Consider the following 12066-nt stretch of genomic DNA (forward strand, 5'->3'; position numbering starts at 1 on the left):
GTGTCTTCATAGGTTACCAAGCCTTCCATTACAGACCAACCAAGTTTATTTCTCGTCAAGCTTTTAAAATTTTGTCATTTGTTGTGAAATAACAATCTATTTTACTCTGTTTATGATTTCGTTAGTATAGTTCAGCTAGTCTTCAAATATCAACAATAATACGGACGGCCTCGAGTTAACAGAGCGTAACATGAAACAGTTAACTTATTAACCAAACAAACAAATGAACGTTCAAGCAATCAATCAAAGGAAAGGAGATAACATTTAAGCTACTTGGATCTTCGTGAAGTTTCCAAATCGAAAAAAATCGAACGAAAAAATCGAGATATGAAAATTAATCATCCTTCTGTGTGATATCCAGTTGTAAGAAGTTTTCGTGAACCAAAGTCATCTTTAGATTTTTATTATTACAAAAGAAAAGGACCAAGTTGCAAACAAGTTACAATATTTAACCTTGCCGGCGTTCGTCACAAGCAAATGGTTTTAGTCGATTCCTTGAATACAACCAGTATTTTATCAGTTTGGCTAACACGATCACTTTGTTTACGAAGTGACATCATTTGTTGAAGCAGTCTTGTGTGTAAAGGTTATCACAACAATGGGTAGACCTGTTTTAACTGGTAGATATTGACACAAATCAACAACTGTATAGCAAAACAAGTTCAGTTAATTTAACACACTCTAAAAATCAAATTAACAGAACCATCTGTTGATCTTCAGATTGAGCAAATCCGTTAAACTTATCTACACAGTATTCAATGTTTTTTTATACTGACCAACAAATAAAAGTTTCCATACTCCGGACGAATTGTTTTGTTTCCCATTTCCTACCGGTAAAATCAAGGGTCGGAAAATTGATATATTGTTTTGATTCACTCCTAAAAATACCAAGTGAAAGTAAAAGTCGTTTTCAAGTCAACTTAGAAACTGTTATATACGTACCTTCAATTGAAGTTGACATACATGTTTCCTCTGCAGAAATACCTGTGTAAATGTATGTTGCTAGAACGCCAAAGAGCGAAAACTTAATGCGAATCTCGTTTTGATATCAGTGGTTTTAAGCTCACTGAGAAATTTACCGACAGCAACATGTTGAAAAAACTGTGTTTGTTTGCTTTACAGCCGGTAAACACTCACCAAAGATGGCTGCCAATCAGCGATCGTTTCTCCCCAGGGAGCCGTCATGTTTGGCGCGAACGATAGGCCGGCGTCTTCCCGCCTTTTTTCTGCGGTGTTTGTGTTGTTTAAACACCAGCTTGTGGTCGTTTGTTGGGACATTCTGCTTTGTTTAGGTAACCTTTGCATTATTAACGAGCACTGGAAGCAAAATTTGGAGAGAGAGGGACGGTTTTTGCAAGGAATAAATGTGAATTTAACGGCGGCTTGAGGTTAGTAGCGGACAAGAAGTTTGCTCAATTGTTATTAAGTACAGCATAGCCAGCGAAGCTATATATGTTTTGCACAAAACCCACAATCCTAATTCAGCCTCTACTGCATTTTTTTTTTTTCGTAATTGAAAAAATGGCGATATAATAAAATAAGAGGAGGTGATCAGCAATATTTTTTACCGCCACGTTGAGCAAGGATATTTTTTCTTACTTCTTTTTCAAATGTGAATTGTTTGGTCCCGGGAAAGTTGATCTCGGTGGAAAACCCCCAAGAGGTGTCAAGAACACAATCGAAGTTTCACGCTCGGTAAATTATTCACATGACCTGTGATTTTGGGAAACAAAATGACATAATCAAATGCAAATGCGATGTTGTAATGACGACTGACCTAGGAAATCTGCAATCTGTTCCAGAATCGCTTGCGATTACAAAACTAAGTCGAATTACTTACCGAATTTCCCTAGAAAAGCGAAAAGACAAAATTCGCTCATGTGGTAAAACAGGGAAAAGCACATGTATTTTTAGCACGAGAGCTGTGCCTCAGGATTTAAAACCCGTATCAAGCTTGAATTGTCAAACGGGTAAGTGTCAGGACTTTTCCTATATTTTACTTCTTGGTACGCCGTATCTCATGGAAGGTTGATATCATATAACTCTATATAGATAAGTTGAATATACCAATTAATGCATCTTTGCTCGAAATATTGCTCGATTCTGCATTTGTTTAAACCACTGTTGGAGTATGCAAAATAGTTTTCTTAAGTGTGGTAAGGTCAACTTAGTTTGCTGTGTACTTAGCCGTGCATCTTGGCGAGTATAAGTATTAAATTTCAGTTTTTAAAATTTAGAGATAAGGTAAACTTGGATATAAAGTTTGTTTTAATCTATCAACTCACTTATTAAGTGTCTTTGACTTGTCTTGTTTAGTTGTAAGTGACGATACCCACCGAGTATTTTGATTTTGTTCTAATCTTTTATTATAAAGCTTAGAACAAGATCGCCATTTAAAACAAATTGTCATTGATATATTCCTCTTGATTCATCAATACTTGATTGTGCTTCTTGCAAAAATTTCCTTTTTTTTCTTGACGGATTCGGCAATACACATCCCATGTCACCAGTAGGAGAAAGCTTAACCTGAGGAGCTAATATTCACGCAAAGAAAGTGATTGAGACAGACACAGACTAGATTACGCACGTGCAGTCAGTCTCATTGCTGTGTAAAAAGAAACTGCGTGCAAACTAAAAAGTATCATTTCCAAACTTTTGCAAATTTTAATTAGTCCAAACAACTACGCCAAGTCTATGTTATTAATGCACTGTCAACGCTATTGAAATAAACTTAATAGCTACCAATGTTCACATTAATTGCGATAAAGTTTTGCCCCATTAAACTTTGTTACACACCACGTCCAGCGGAAGGGAAATTGGAAAGTTCTTAGTTCTGTTATGTGTTAAGCAATTGCGTTTAGACTTTTTAAACGATCAATGTCAAGATGGACGTTTTGAATCATCCTCTTTTTTAGAAGATGCCAGTTGCTGTTGTGTCATAAGCAGAAAATATTTTTTATTTTTCTATTTTTTTGTCTGTTTTTTCGCACTCTCACTGTACTTTCTCTTTTATAGTTTTTTTTTTCTTTTTTAATTTAAGAAGCTCAGCGACATTTGAAAGTTTGCTAGAAAGTAGCCTGGCCAAAGGCCAAATTGAGATCACATTTTGATAACTGGATCTCTTATCACCTTTTTGGTTGCATTTGAGAGTACTTTCCTATTACGCACGTGACGACAGAACTGGTAGTAAATCATTGCGTTACATAATTGGATGATATTTTTACGTATTTGTTAACAAGACATGAGTATGCAACAAAATGTAGAAGCGCTCGTTTTATTAAAACCTTCCTTGAGTCCTTTAGGAATGCCTTTAGCCCTCTTCGTTTGTACTGAACATAAGTCCGTAAAATAGTGCTTTGGAATAGGTTACTAGGAGTCACCTTGCTTTAGGGAAAGAAACGGGAACGTTCTGAGGTGATTGAATGAAATACACCATATAATCCACCTAAAGTATAAAACGATCTCATGATTTCTCAAAGCAAAGTAATAATAATTACCCATTTTCTTTGGAATAATTCCTATCAAGGTTCTAGATTTAAGAAGATTTTTTTCTCTGTATATTTTAAGCCTTTTTTAAACTATATTTCATCGTCTACAGTCAAAATGGCTGCCTTGCTGTGATGTAAATGATTGCTTACAACTAACTTTCTTTGTTTACTTCCTTAGGTTACAACCAACTCAATTATGGGTTTTGGTTTTTTACTTTTAATAATATCATTAGTACCACTATCAAGAGCGAAAGGTAAGCGAAAACTGACAAGAACGTATGTTTTTACCATTGCATGAGATAGATTATTTCAGTTCTGCATCTGTACCGATACCCTACCTTAAATGGGACGTTACAAAGAGACAAATGATCACATTTTTAAAACAGCCTATTAAGCCTTTCTCTGATTCCGTGTCCTGGACTTAAACTGTCAGAAACGAGTTCTGTAAATAGACTCTCAAATACTTAAAGAATAAGCTTAATTATGTCCAGGATATAAACTAAATCTGGGATAATGAATCGTGCAGCAGGTTGCGAGTATTTGAGCGGAAACTGAAAAGTTCTCTATGAGCTTATTACAGCAATAAAGAGCAAGAAATAGAAAACTTTTTGCGTATCTGCAGCATTTAAGAAACAGTTGAATGTGAATTAACGTACATTTTTACGTTTACAAGCATCCGTGTGGATGTTGTAATACTTAAGTTATTAGACATATTTCAAGTAGTTTAAATGCATCTATGCCAACGATGTTATGTTAACAACGATGTAAGGAGACTTTCTCAAGTATCTTTCTCAGTATCTGCAAGGCAACGGACAGTTTTTGTTCACACCAAGTATGTTAAAAGTTTACAAGCTGGCGGTAAAATTACCCGGAGAGTATATTTAGCAACATAGCTACCAGAAACCCATTATTGTCATAACGATAATTCCAAATACCTAAATGACATTGAGATTGTTTGCATGTGCTTTTAATGCTACTATATAACCGAAAGCAACCCTAACTCCAGAATGTTCTTTCCACCCTATTACCTTAACAAAGCTATTATTAACGCTCATCAGTGTTACTAACAAAAGCGCTGCTAAACTAACTTTCAGACCTCCGATCTCCGACGTCAGCTGTTGACCGTCGAAGTGCTCCTGATGCTCTTCTCGGCGAGATCTTTAACGATCCAAGCGCAACAAGTCTAACAAAACTCAACCTCGAGGATAGTGACAGTGACAATGACGACTTTTCCGGTTCGGGTTCGGAACTGTGGTCGGGCTCGGGTGAGTTGCCGAAGCCTTCCGAAGACAGTAGCACACCCAGTGAAGCCGTGACGACAGACAACCAACAGGGACAAGCGACACAGACGTCGACACAAACAGACGCGACTTCCAATACAACACCAAGCGAAAACACTAACAGCTCTAATAACAGTAGCAGTGCTGACATAAAAGACAATACAAACATCTCAGAAACCCCCGCTGCTACCCCTGAGAGTACTAACTCAGTGAATTCTTCTACCGCAGCACAAACTGCTCCTCAACAAAGTTCGACGGAAGCGCCCATGACGTCACCAGTGGTGACGCCACAGGGCGCCGACGCAAAGTTACCCTCTACTGAGGATCAGAGCCAAAATAAAGTTGTGCAGACAGAAGAGAGCGACAAATCTTCCAGTGACCAGTCGACTCCCAATGCTGATTTTTTCCCTGCACAAACACAAAATCCCTTGGAAAGTATTCCTGATAATCCTGCTGCGGCCCTTGTGGGGCAGCAGTCTCCTGGGTTTGACGACAATTCATTATATGACCCCACAATAGTGAAGAAAACAGATATTCCTGTTGCTGCAGATATGTTCTCCAATCCTTTAGGTAAGTCCGCTAAGGATTTGATTACATATCGTGATAACTTCTAACTTACTTATCAACGGCAATGCTGAGTGCAACATAAACAGCCCATAAAAGCAAGAAAAGCTTTTTGGAATACGGGATTTTATGTTAAAGTAATAGACCAGCCTACGCTCTTAATAGAGTTGAAATACGTAATCCTGAGATGAGGTTGAAGGTTTTGTTTTATACGAAGGAGAAGATTTAAAAAAACGGAAAATAGCTTTTGCTCAAAGTTCGTTCTTTCCAGAACAAAATATGCTGAAGAGTAACCCGCGATGTACCAGCATCCTATCAAGTTAGAGAAGATGTTAAGTAACGGCATTGATGAGACACAAGGATCACCTGATCTCTTGGATTGGACTCACTTGAACCTTGAACCTTGAACCTTTAACCTTTAATTTCATCAACAATCTTCTGGTTTCTGGAATTTGCTATCACTTTACTGACTTTTACTGCGCATGCTTTCTCTTCTCCAGCAGTTAACAATACAATGGACGTTCCAGGAACTGCTCGTTCAGCAATTCCGCAGGCACCGGTGCTTGCGCCGCAGGCACCAGCCGTTCCTAAGGCAGCCATTCCGTACAAGGGTTCCTTTCCATTACAGCTTCATAAATACTCACCATACTCAAAGCTGATGAAAAAGAACATGATCGCAAATACGGGTGAGTAGAATGTTGACTGTTTTGTTTTGGAGAAACTAAACCTAACCGAGTTGTCCGATCAACTCTGTCAACTAAGCAGTGTTTAGTCCCTCTGCACGACCTGTTCACATCATTGGTAAAAAAATCAGCCATGCTGGGTCACAAGTTAAGCATCGGGACATCCAGAACAAAACGAATGCCACGGATCACCATTATGTCTGATGATGTTTGTCCAAAGGGCCCGTTGCTTTCTGTAACAGCATTTAGGTTAACTGTATGACATGACGTTATTGTCATGCTGCCTTCTAGTGTGACACAATGAGTTTACCTCGCTACATCTGATTCTTTTCGTTACTTCAGGCTTAAACCAGGAGGCCGCAAAGAAATCTGTGATACCGCTCAATGCCGCAGGGGGTCTGCGGCCGCTGACGGTGAATCTGCCTCAGCAGCAGCAACCACAGCAGCAGCAAGATTCAACAAACCCTCAAGGCTATCCTCAACCCCAAGCGCCAGCCCTTGATGTCAACCCAGCGCAAATGCCTTTTGGAGACCAAGCCCAGGCCCCTCCTGCTGCACAACCTTTTGCCCCAGCCCCTACTACATCACAGTCTCTTGCCCAAGCTCCAGCGGAGGCCCCACTGCAGAGCCCGCAGCAGGCACTCGACCAAGCTCAGGGAGATGTTCCCCAGGCTTCGGAACAAGCCTTTGCTCCTCAGGTGGCTGCTCCATCTAATATGCAAATGCCAGGGCCAGAAAATGTCGCGGCTGCATTTCCAATGAGTAAGAATTTTTTGTATTACTATATAGCAAAATTAAAGTGGGCCAAACCCCGCATTAACAACGAGCAATACTGTTGTGAAACATGTAGATAAACCGTCGCTCATTGCTTTATCGATAGCTGTCGTTAAACCCCTAATGATGAAAAGGTAGTTCTCTGGCACTCTTTGCTCAGCCAAGTGAACCAAACAGCACTTAGATTAAGTACCTACAAAATAACTGAAGGTAATATCTCACTAGTCTTCTTTTTTTCTGCCTTTGTTGAGCATTCGTCGTTAATTCACTTCTGTTTAACAGATACAACCATGAATGATGCTATGGCTGGAGCCATACCTCAAGAGACAACAGGAATTCCAGCCCAGGGTCTGCAGGTTGTGCCAGTCTATCAGGGGTTGAAACCCAAAAAGCCTGTCATAGAAGAAGGTACATATAGTATCATAGTAGTTTGAAGACCTTACTCAAGATTGCAAAAGTTCTTGAGAAGACTTAGTTAAGCAAAATAATGTTATGTTCCTCTCTCTTTTTCCCTTTGAAAAAATGAGATGAATAGGGAAAATATTTGTCATTTTAGGCTCGAAGCCGTGCGGGAGAAAATGAACTCCCACTCATCACTGAAAGCGTCTCTTAAGATCGCTGTAGGATGAGAACCGGTCAAGATAAAGCGGCCGGCGAAACAGGTTCCAAAATGTTCTTTTGGATGCGATTAAGAAAGTGAAACACATGGGATTCCTTGATTTCTAACTACGGAGAGAATCATGGATTATCCATTTAGCTACCACCTACTTTTTTATGCTACTATAAAGTGTTAAAAAAATAATAGACGAGAAAGAAAAGACAGTACTTTTACTTTATTAGAAAATGATCAGAAGCCATAAACAGTGGTTGGAATATTTATTGTTCATTGATTGGCCCATTATCAAAGATTTTCAATAATTACTGATTTTAAGCACTAACGTTATATTTTCCATTTACCGTTACACTAGATCAATGTGATGATCAGTTTGATACTTGCCCTGAAATGGCTAAGAATGACTACTGTACTAAATATCCTGATTTAATGAAGATTCAATGCAAGAAGTCATGCAAATTTTGTGGTAGGAATTTTTTTGTTATAAATATTGTCATATGCAGAGTGCGACATTGAAATATGCGCTTGCCTTATGAAAAATGCAAATTTGCCCATTGTTCGAATTCTTGGTGAAAATGTGTATACAAGGCCAGTGAGTCTGGAAGTCGTTCAAGGGAGGTCCGGTAGCTTAATGGTTAGCTCGCTGGTGCCCGGATGAACAGTCCGGTTTTGACAGCTGACCGGGACGGTGTAGGGATTTTAGGTAGGCAAAACACCGGACTCTGTCACTCTCAAGGAATGTAAATGGATGCAAAACACAAACTCTTAGGGTTACGTGCGATTAACTAGCATCTCATACAGAGGAATTCGAAGCAGTTATGCTTCAGTTCATACTACAGAAGCCTGAATCCAGAGGTGTGGGCCTCCTAACATGAATTATTGTTCTTTTGCTGAGTCAGCATAATTTAAAGAAAAAATGCAATGTAATAAGTAATTAGGAAACGACCATTTCAGCGAGAAAAACAACAAACTCCATTGCATTTTTTCACCTTTAGAGATGAAGAAGAGAATATCTTCTGGTTCGACTTCTTTTATCTGCTTCATTAGACGGCTTAACTAATGACATTCATTCACCATCCTTCCTACACAGAGGTCAAGCACGGTGACGAGTCTGGGTCGGGATATGACGAGTATGATTCAGGTTCAGCAAGTTTGTACTATGCTGATGAAGCTTCCAGTTCCGGGTCCGGTAACTGGGATGATGATAACGATGAAGGTGAGTGCAGAACTCTGGCTATATTGTATGGGTCTTGTATTGATCAGAACTCAACCTTCCTAAAGAAAATGCCCCATATTGTTAAAGGCTGCAAGACGAACAGAAACTTAGAAGAGAGATGGCTGTTACCGAAAGCTTCGGCAAACAGCCTAAATCATCGACAGAGTTAGATTCCAAACACACCAGGTGTTTTAGCAAAAAGGTACCGAAACGCACCTTCCATTTGATTTCCGGAAAGAAATTTCCGGAATCTTTGGCATTTGGAAAGCACCCTATAATTTTTTTCGAAATTGTCTTATTTGCAGATGACGACCCAGAATATAAAAAGTCTGGGATTCCTCAACCAATCCACAAAGTCCTGATGGCAAAATTTGCAGGAGCTGATTCTGGATCGGCTTCGGGCGCGTCCGGAATGGACGAATCATCAGCTTCAGATGACGACATCGTACAGACTTCTGGTAGCGGTGAAGCGGCATCTGGCTCTCAGAAGAAAAATGAAGTCAATGCGATAGCATCAGGATCTGGTGAGGCCGCTGCAGCGCCGGTCACGGCGTCGCCAACTGTTGGGGCGGCTGAGATTGGCTCCGGGTCTGGAAGTCTGGCTGAAGGTTAGTTTGCATATAATGCATGAAATCTCATAAGAACACATTAACTGTTTATTTCTGGTACTCGAAAAATCCATTAAACTCTTTTTCGCAAAATAGCTATTATTGTAGTAAACAGTGTTTTGAGGCGAAAGGGTCAATTCTGCTTTGTACTGACCTTTTCCCTTTCACCGTGTTTGTGTCTTTTTAAACAACAGCAATATATGGAATAGTTGACTACAGACTCAATCGTACTTTTACAAATCAACTTTACTAACAGTTATTCTTGACAAAACAGCATGCTCATTTAAAGCATCTTATTTCAAGATCCTTTGTCGGATCGCATAGCATTGTAGTTATACATGTAACGGTGGCTGCTTTTTCAGTTTTTAATACTCTGGCGGAACGATTTGCAAAGATTCCATTTTAAATGAAATGGTTTCTTTTAGTTTCGTTAAACTAGACATAAAATACGCGCACAAACTTGTGAGATACTAAACAATAAGTCGGTTTATAAAACAAGGTCACAATTCATCTAAATGCAACCCGACACTCCAGTAGTGGTCCGTTTTTCGTATTACTGAGATTATGTCAGTTTTCTTCTGACCTCCTAGTCTCTTCCCTTTTATCAATAACAGCAGTATGTTTGCACACCAACTACGACTTGCACACTCTACTTGTTACTCTGAAAATTGATTTCCGACACATATGATTGATTACATCAACAGTTTATGTGTATCTCTCGACAACAGATCTTGCAACTGGTACTGTAAGCAGAGCTAACGAAAAACACAGCTCAATTCCGAGACCACAACCTCCACAAGTATCAGTGTATCCGAAGATTGACCTGAAAGAGATAGCCAAGGCTGTTAATGTGTATCGAGGTGTTGCGTTAAAGATGCTTGGCGAGGCGCTTGAGGGCGCAGCAGAAGAAAAAGAGCAGGAACTATCAAAGAAGTCTCACATTCCACTTCCTCCTGCTACTGCCATCTTACAGAAGATGGGGTTTCCCGTGGGATACGATGATAGTGCCAAGAGGAATATGATTCCAAACATGATGCAAGATCCTAATATGATGATGGCTCCCAATAATGGAATGATGGGGTTCGTCAACAATGGATACGCATATAATTATCCACAACCTACTGGTAACGAACCTTTGGCCGACTTTTATGGCCAGTACCAGCAGCAACCAAACTTTGCGAGGTCGGGCATAATGGCGACACCCGAAGAAGAAGAAGCAGAAATACAGCAAAACGATGACGAGGGAGCCGCACAGGATGAGCAGCCCGAAGAGATTCAGCCAATTCAACAAGAAAATGAGCCGGCCAAACAGCAAGATAACGCAACAGAGACGGCGAAAGAGGTAGAGAATCAGGTAAAGAAAATAAGTAATGATTGTTTAATTGATGCAGGTAAAGTGGTATTGACTATTCGGTTAATACTGGTAAACTGTATTAAACGCCCAGTTTAGTGAGACAGTGGCTGCTCATCTGATACGGGTTAAGTTGTATGACTGTTTCTCAAAAACAGGTCCTGTGAGTTGGACATTTTAGTTGATATAATTTAGTAAAATGTTCTTAACTGTTCTGTTTAGTGGACATAAAAAGACCTGAAAACCATAACCTAATCAACTGCGACGAATGTAATGTATATGAGATCGGAAAATATGTAAGAGTGTGCTCTCCGTCGTCAAAAAATTATGTTCGTGAATTTCTTCTTTATATTTTGGCAGGATAAACCAGAGGCAGCACAAAACATGACTACCGACGACAAGGACAAAAAGAACAAAATTGTCGACCCATTTGAATACGTTCGAAACATGGGCACCGGAGCATCGATGGAGCCTATTCGCTCGAAGACCGCCTCTAATTTAATATCCTCACATTCAGATCCTCTTATCTTATGGAAGAATTCTCAAATACAAGCTCTCGCTACCTTAGCAAAAAAGAAAAGCGATATACCGCAGCCCGGTAAGAAGAATCAATGGAAAAGAATCAAACTTGGTTTACCTGCCTAGTTAACCATTTTTAAATGGTTTCCTTTGAAAGGTCATGTAATCGATGCCTAATTTTTCGTTGCAATGTAGCTGATCATAGCTACATTTCAAGTCATTCGGCGTGTTCAGTTGTATCACTCAGGCGCAAAGGGCGGCAACAAGGCTCTTCCATTCTAACTGGTCTTTTGTGGCCCTCTCGGTTGTCCTCCAGCATAAAGCAGTTGTATACTACCTACCAAATGTCCAACAGACAGAAGCAGTTTTAGAACGATATTTAAAAAATCCTTTGATTAATTTTTCCGTAGGAAGTGAACCTGCAACGCCTGCAGAAACCAGCAATCAAGGAGCTTTCCAGTTCCCTCAGCAGCAGTTTAGATCTGACATTCCAGAGCAGAATATCACGATGAGCGGTCTGCCAGATATGACAGGACAAGCCTTCCCAGAATCGGCACCAGTCTTCCCGCAGTACACACCCCAAAGTGATTATCTGACACAAACCCCTGGCGATGATCTCGCTGCAAGTGAGTACATCAGTGGTTACATGCTTAATTGGAAGGTCATTATGAAACGTTTCGAAGAATTACCGTTCCCATTGGACAACGATGAGTAATTATTTATCCAATGAACACAAATCACATTTAACAGTAGCAATGCTTACCATTAACTCTTTGATAGTCTCCAAACTTCACCCAAAACCACTTAAGAGTCAAAGGAATCCTTGAAATCTAACTTTGAAAGAGAGTGCCAATTAAAACTTAAAGAAAAGGATACCCCGCTTCTACATAGTTCTTTGCACACCCGTTTTTTCTTGGTGCACGTGATTCACGTTTCATAAATTTGGCTAAATTCTGCTTTCATCAATTCG

General features: G+C 39.8%; 1 protein-coding gene across 3 annotated transcripts in view; it reads left to right on the plus strand.

Moving 5' to 3' along the window:
* The first annotated feature begins 1401 nt into the window (after nt 1-1401).
* Nucleotides 1402-12066, plus strand: part of LOC145478972 (uncharacterized) — a 56074-nt gene continuing 45409 nt past the window's right edge. Inside the window, exons 1-12 of one of the 3 annotated variants that reach the window (XM_081457191.1) lie at nt 1402-1970; nt 3667-3742; nt 4583-5338; nt 5833-6018; nt 6358-6777; nt 7072-7197; nt 7758-7868; nt 8493-8618; nt 8924-9226; nt 9955-10580; nt 10938-11175; nt 11507-11722. In XM_081457191.1, coding sequence (XP_081313317.1) covers nt 3685-3742; nt 4583-5338; nt 5833-6018; nt 6358-6777; nt 7072-7197; nt 7758-7868; nt 8493-8618; nt 8924-9226; nt 9955-10580; nt 10938-11175; nt 11507-11722 — 3166 coding nt within the window. In that variant the 5' untranslated portion in view covers nt 1402-1970; nt 3667-3684. The remainder of the gene's footprint in view (nt 1971-3666; nt 3743-4582; nt 5339-5832; nt 6019-6357; nt 6778-7071; nt 7198-7757; nt 7869-8492; nt 8619-8923; nt 9227-9954; nt 10581-10937; nt 11176-11506; nt 11723-12066) is intronic. The other 2 variants (XM_081457192.1, XM_081457193.1) reach the window with 2 other exon arrangements.

This window comes from Orbicella franksi, chromosome 2, assembly GCF_964199315.1.
Source record: "Orbicella franksi chromosome 2, jaOrbFran1.1, whole genome shotgun sequence".
Lineage (NCBI taxonomy): Eukaryota > Metazoa > Cnidaria > Anthozoa > Scleractinia > Merulinidae > Orbicella > Orbicella franksi.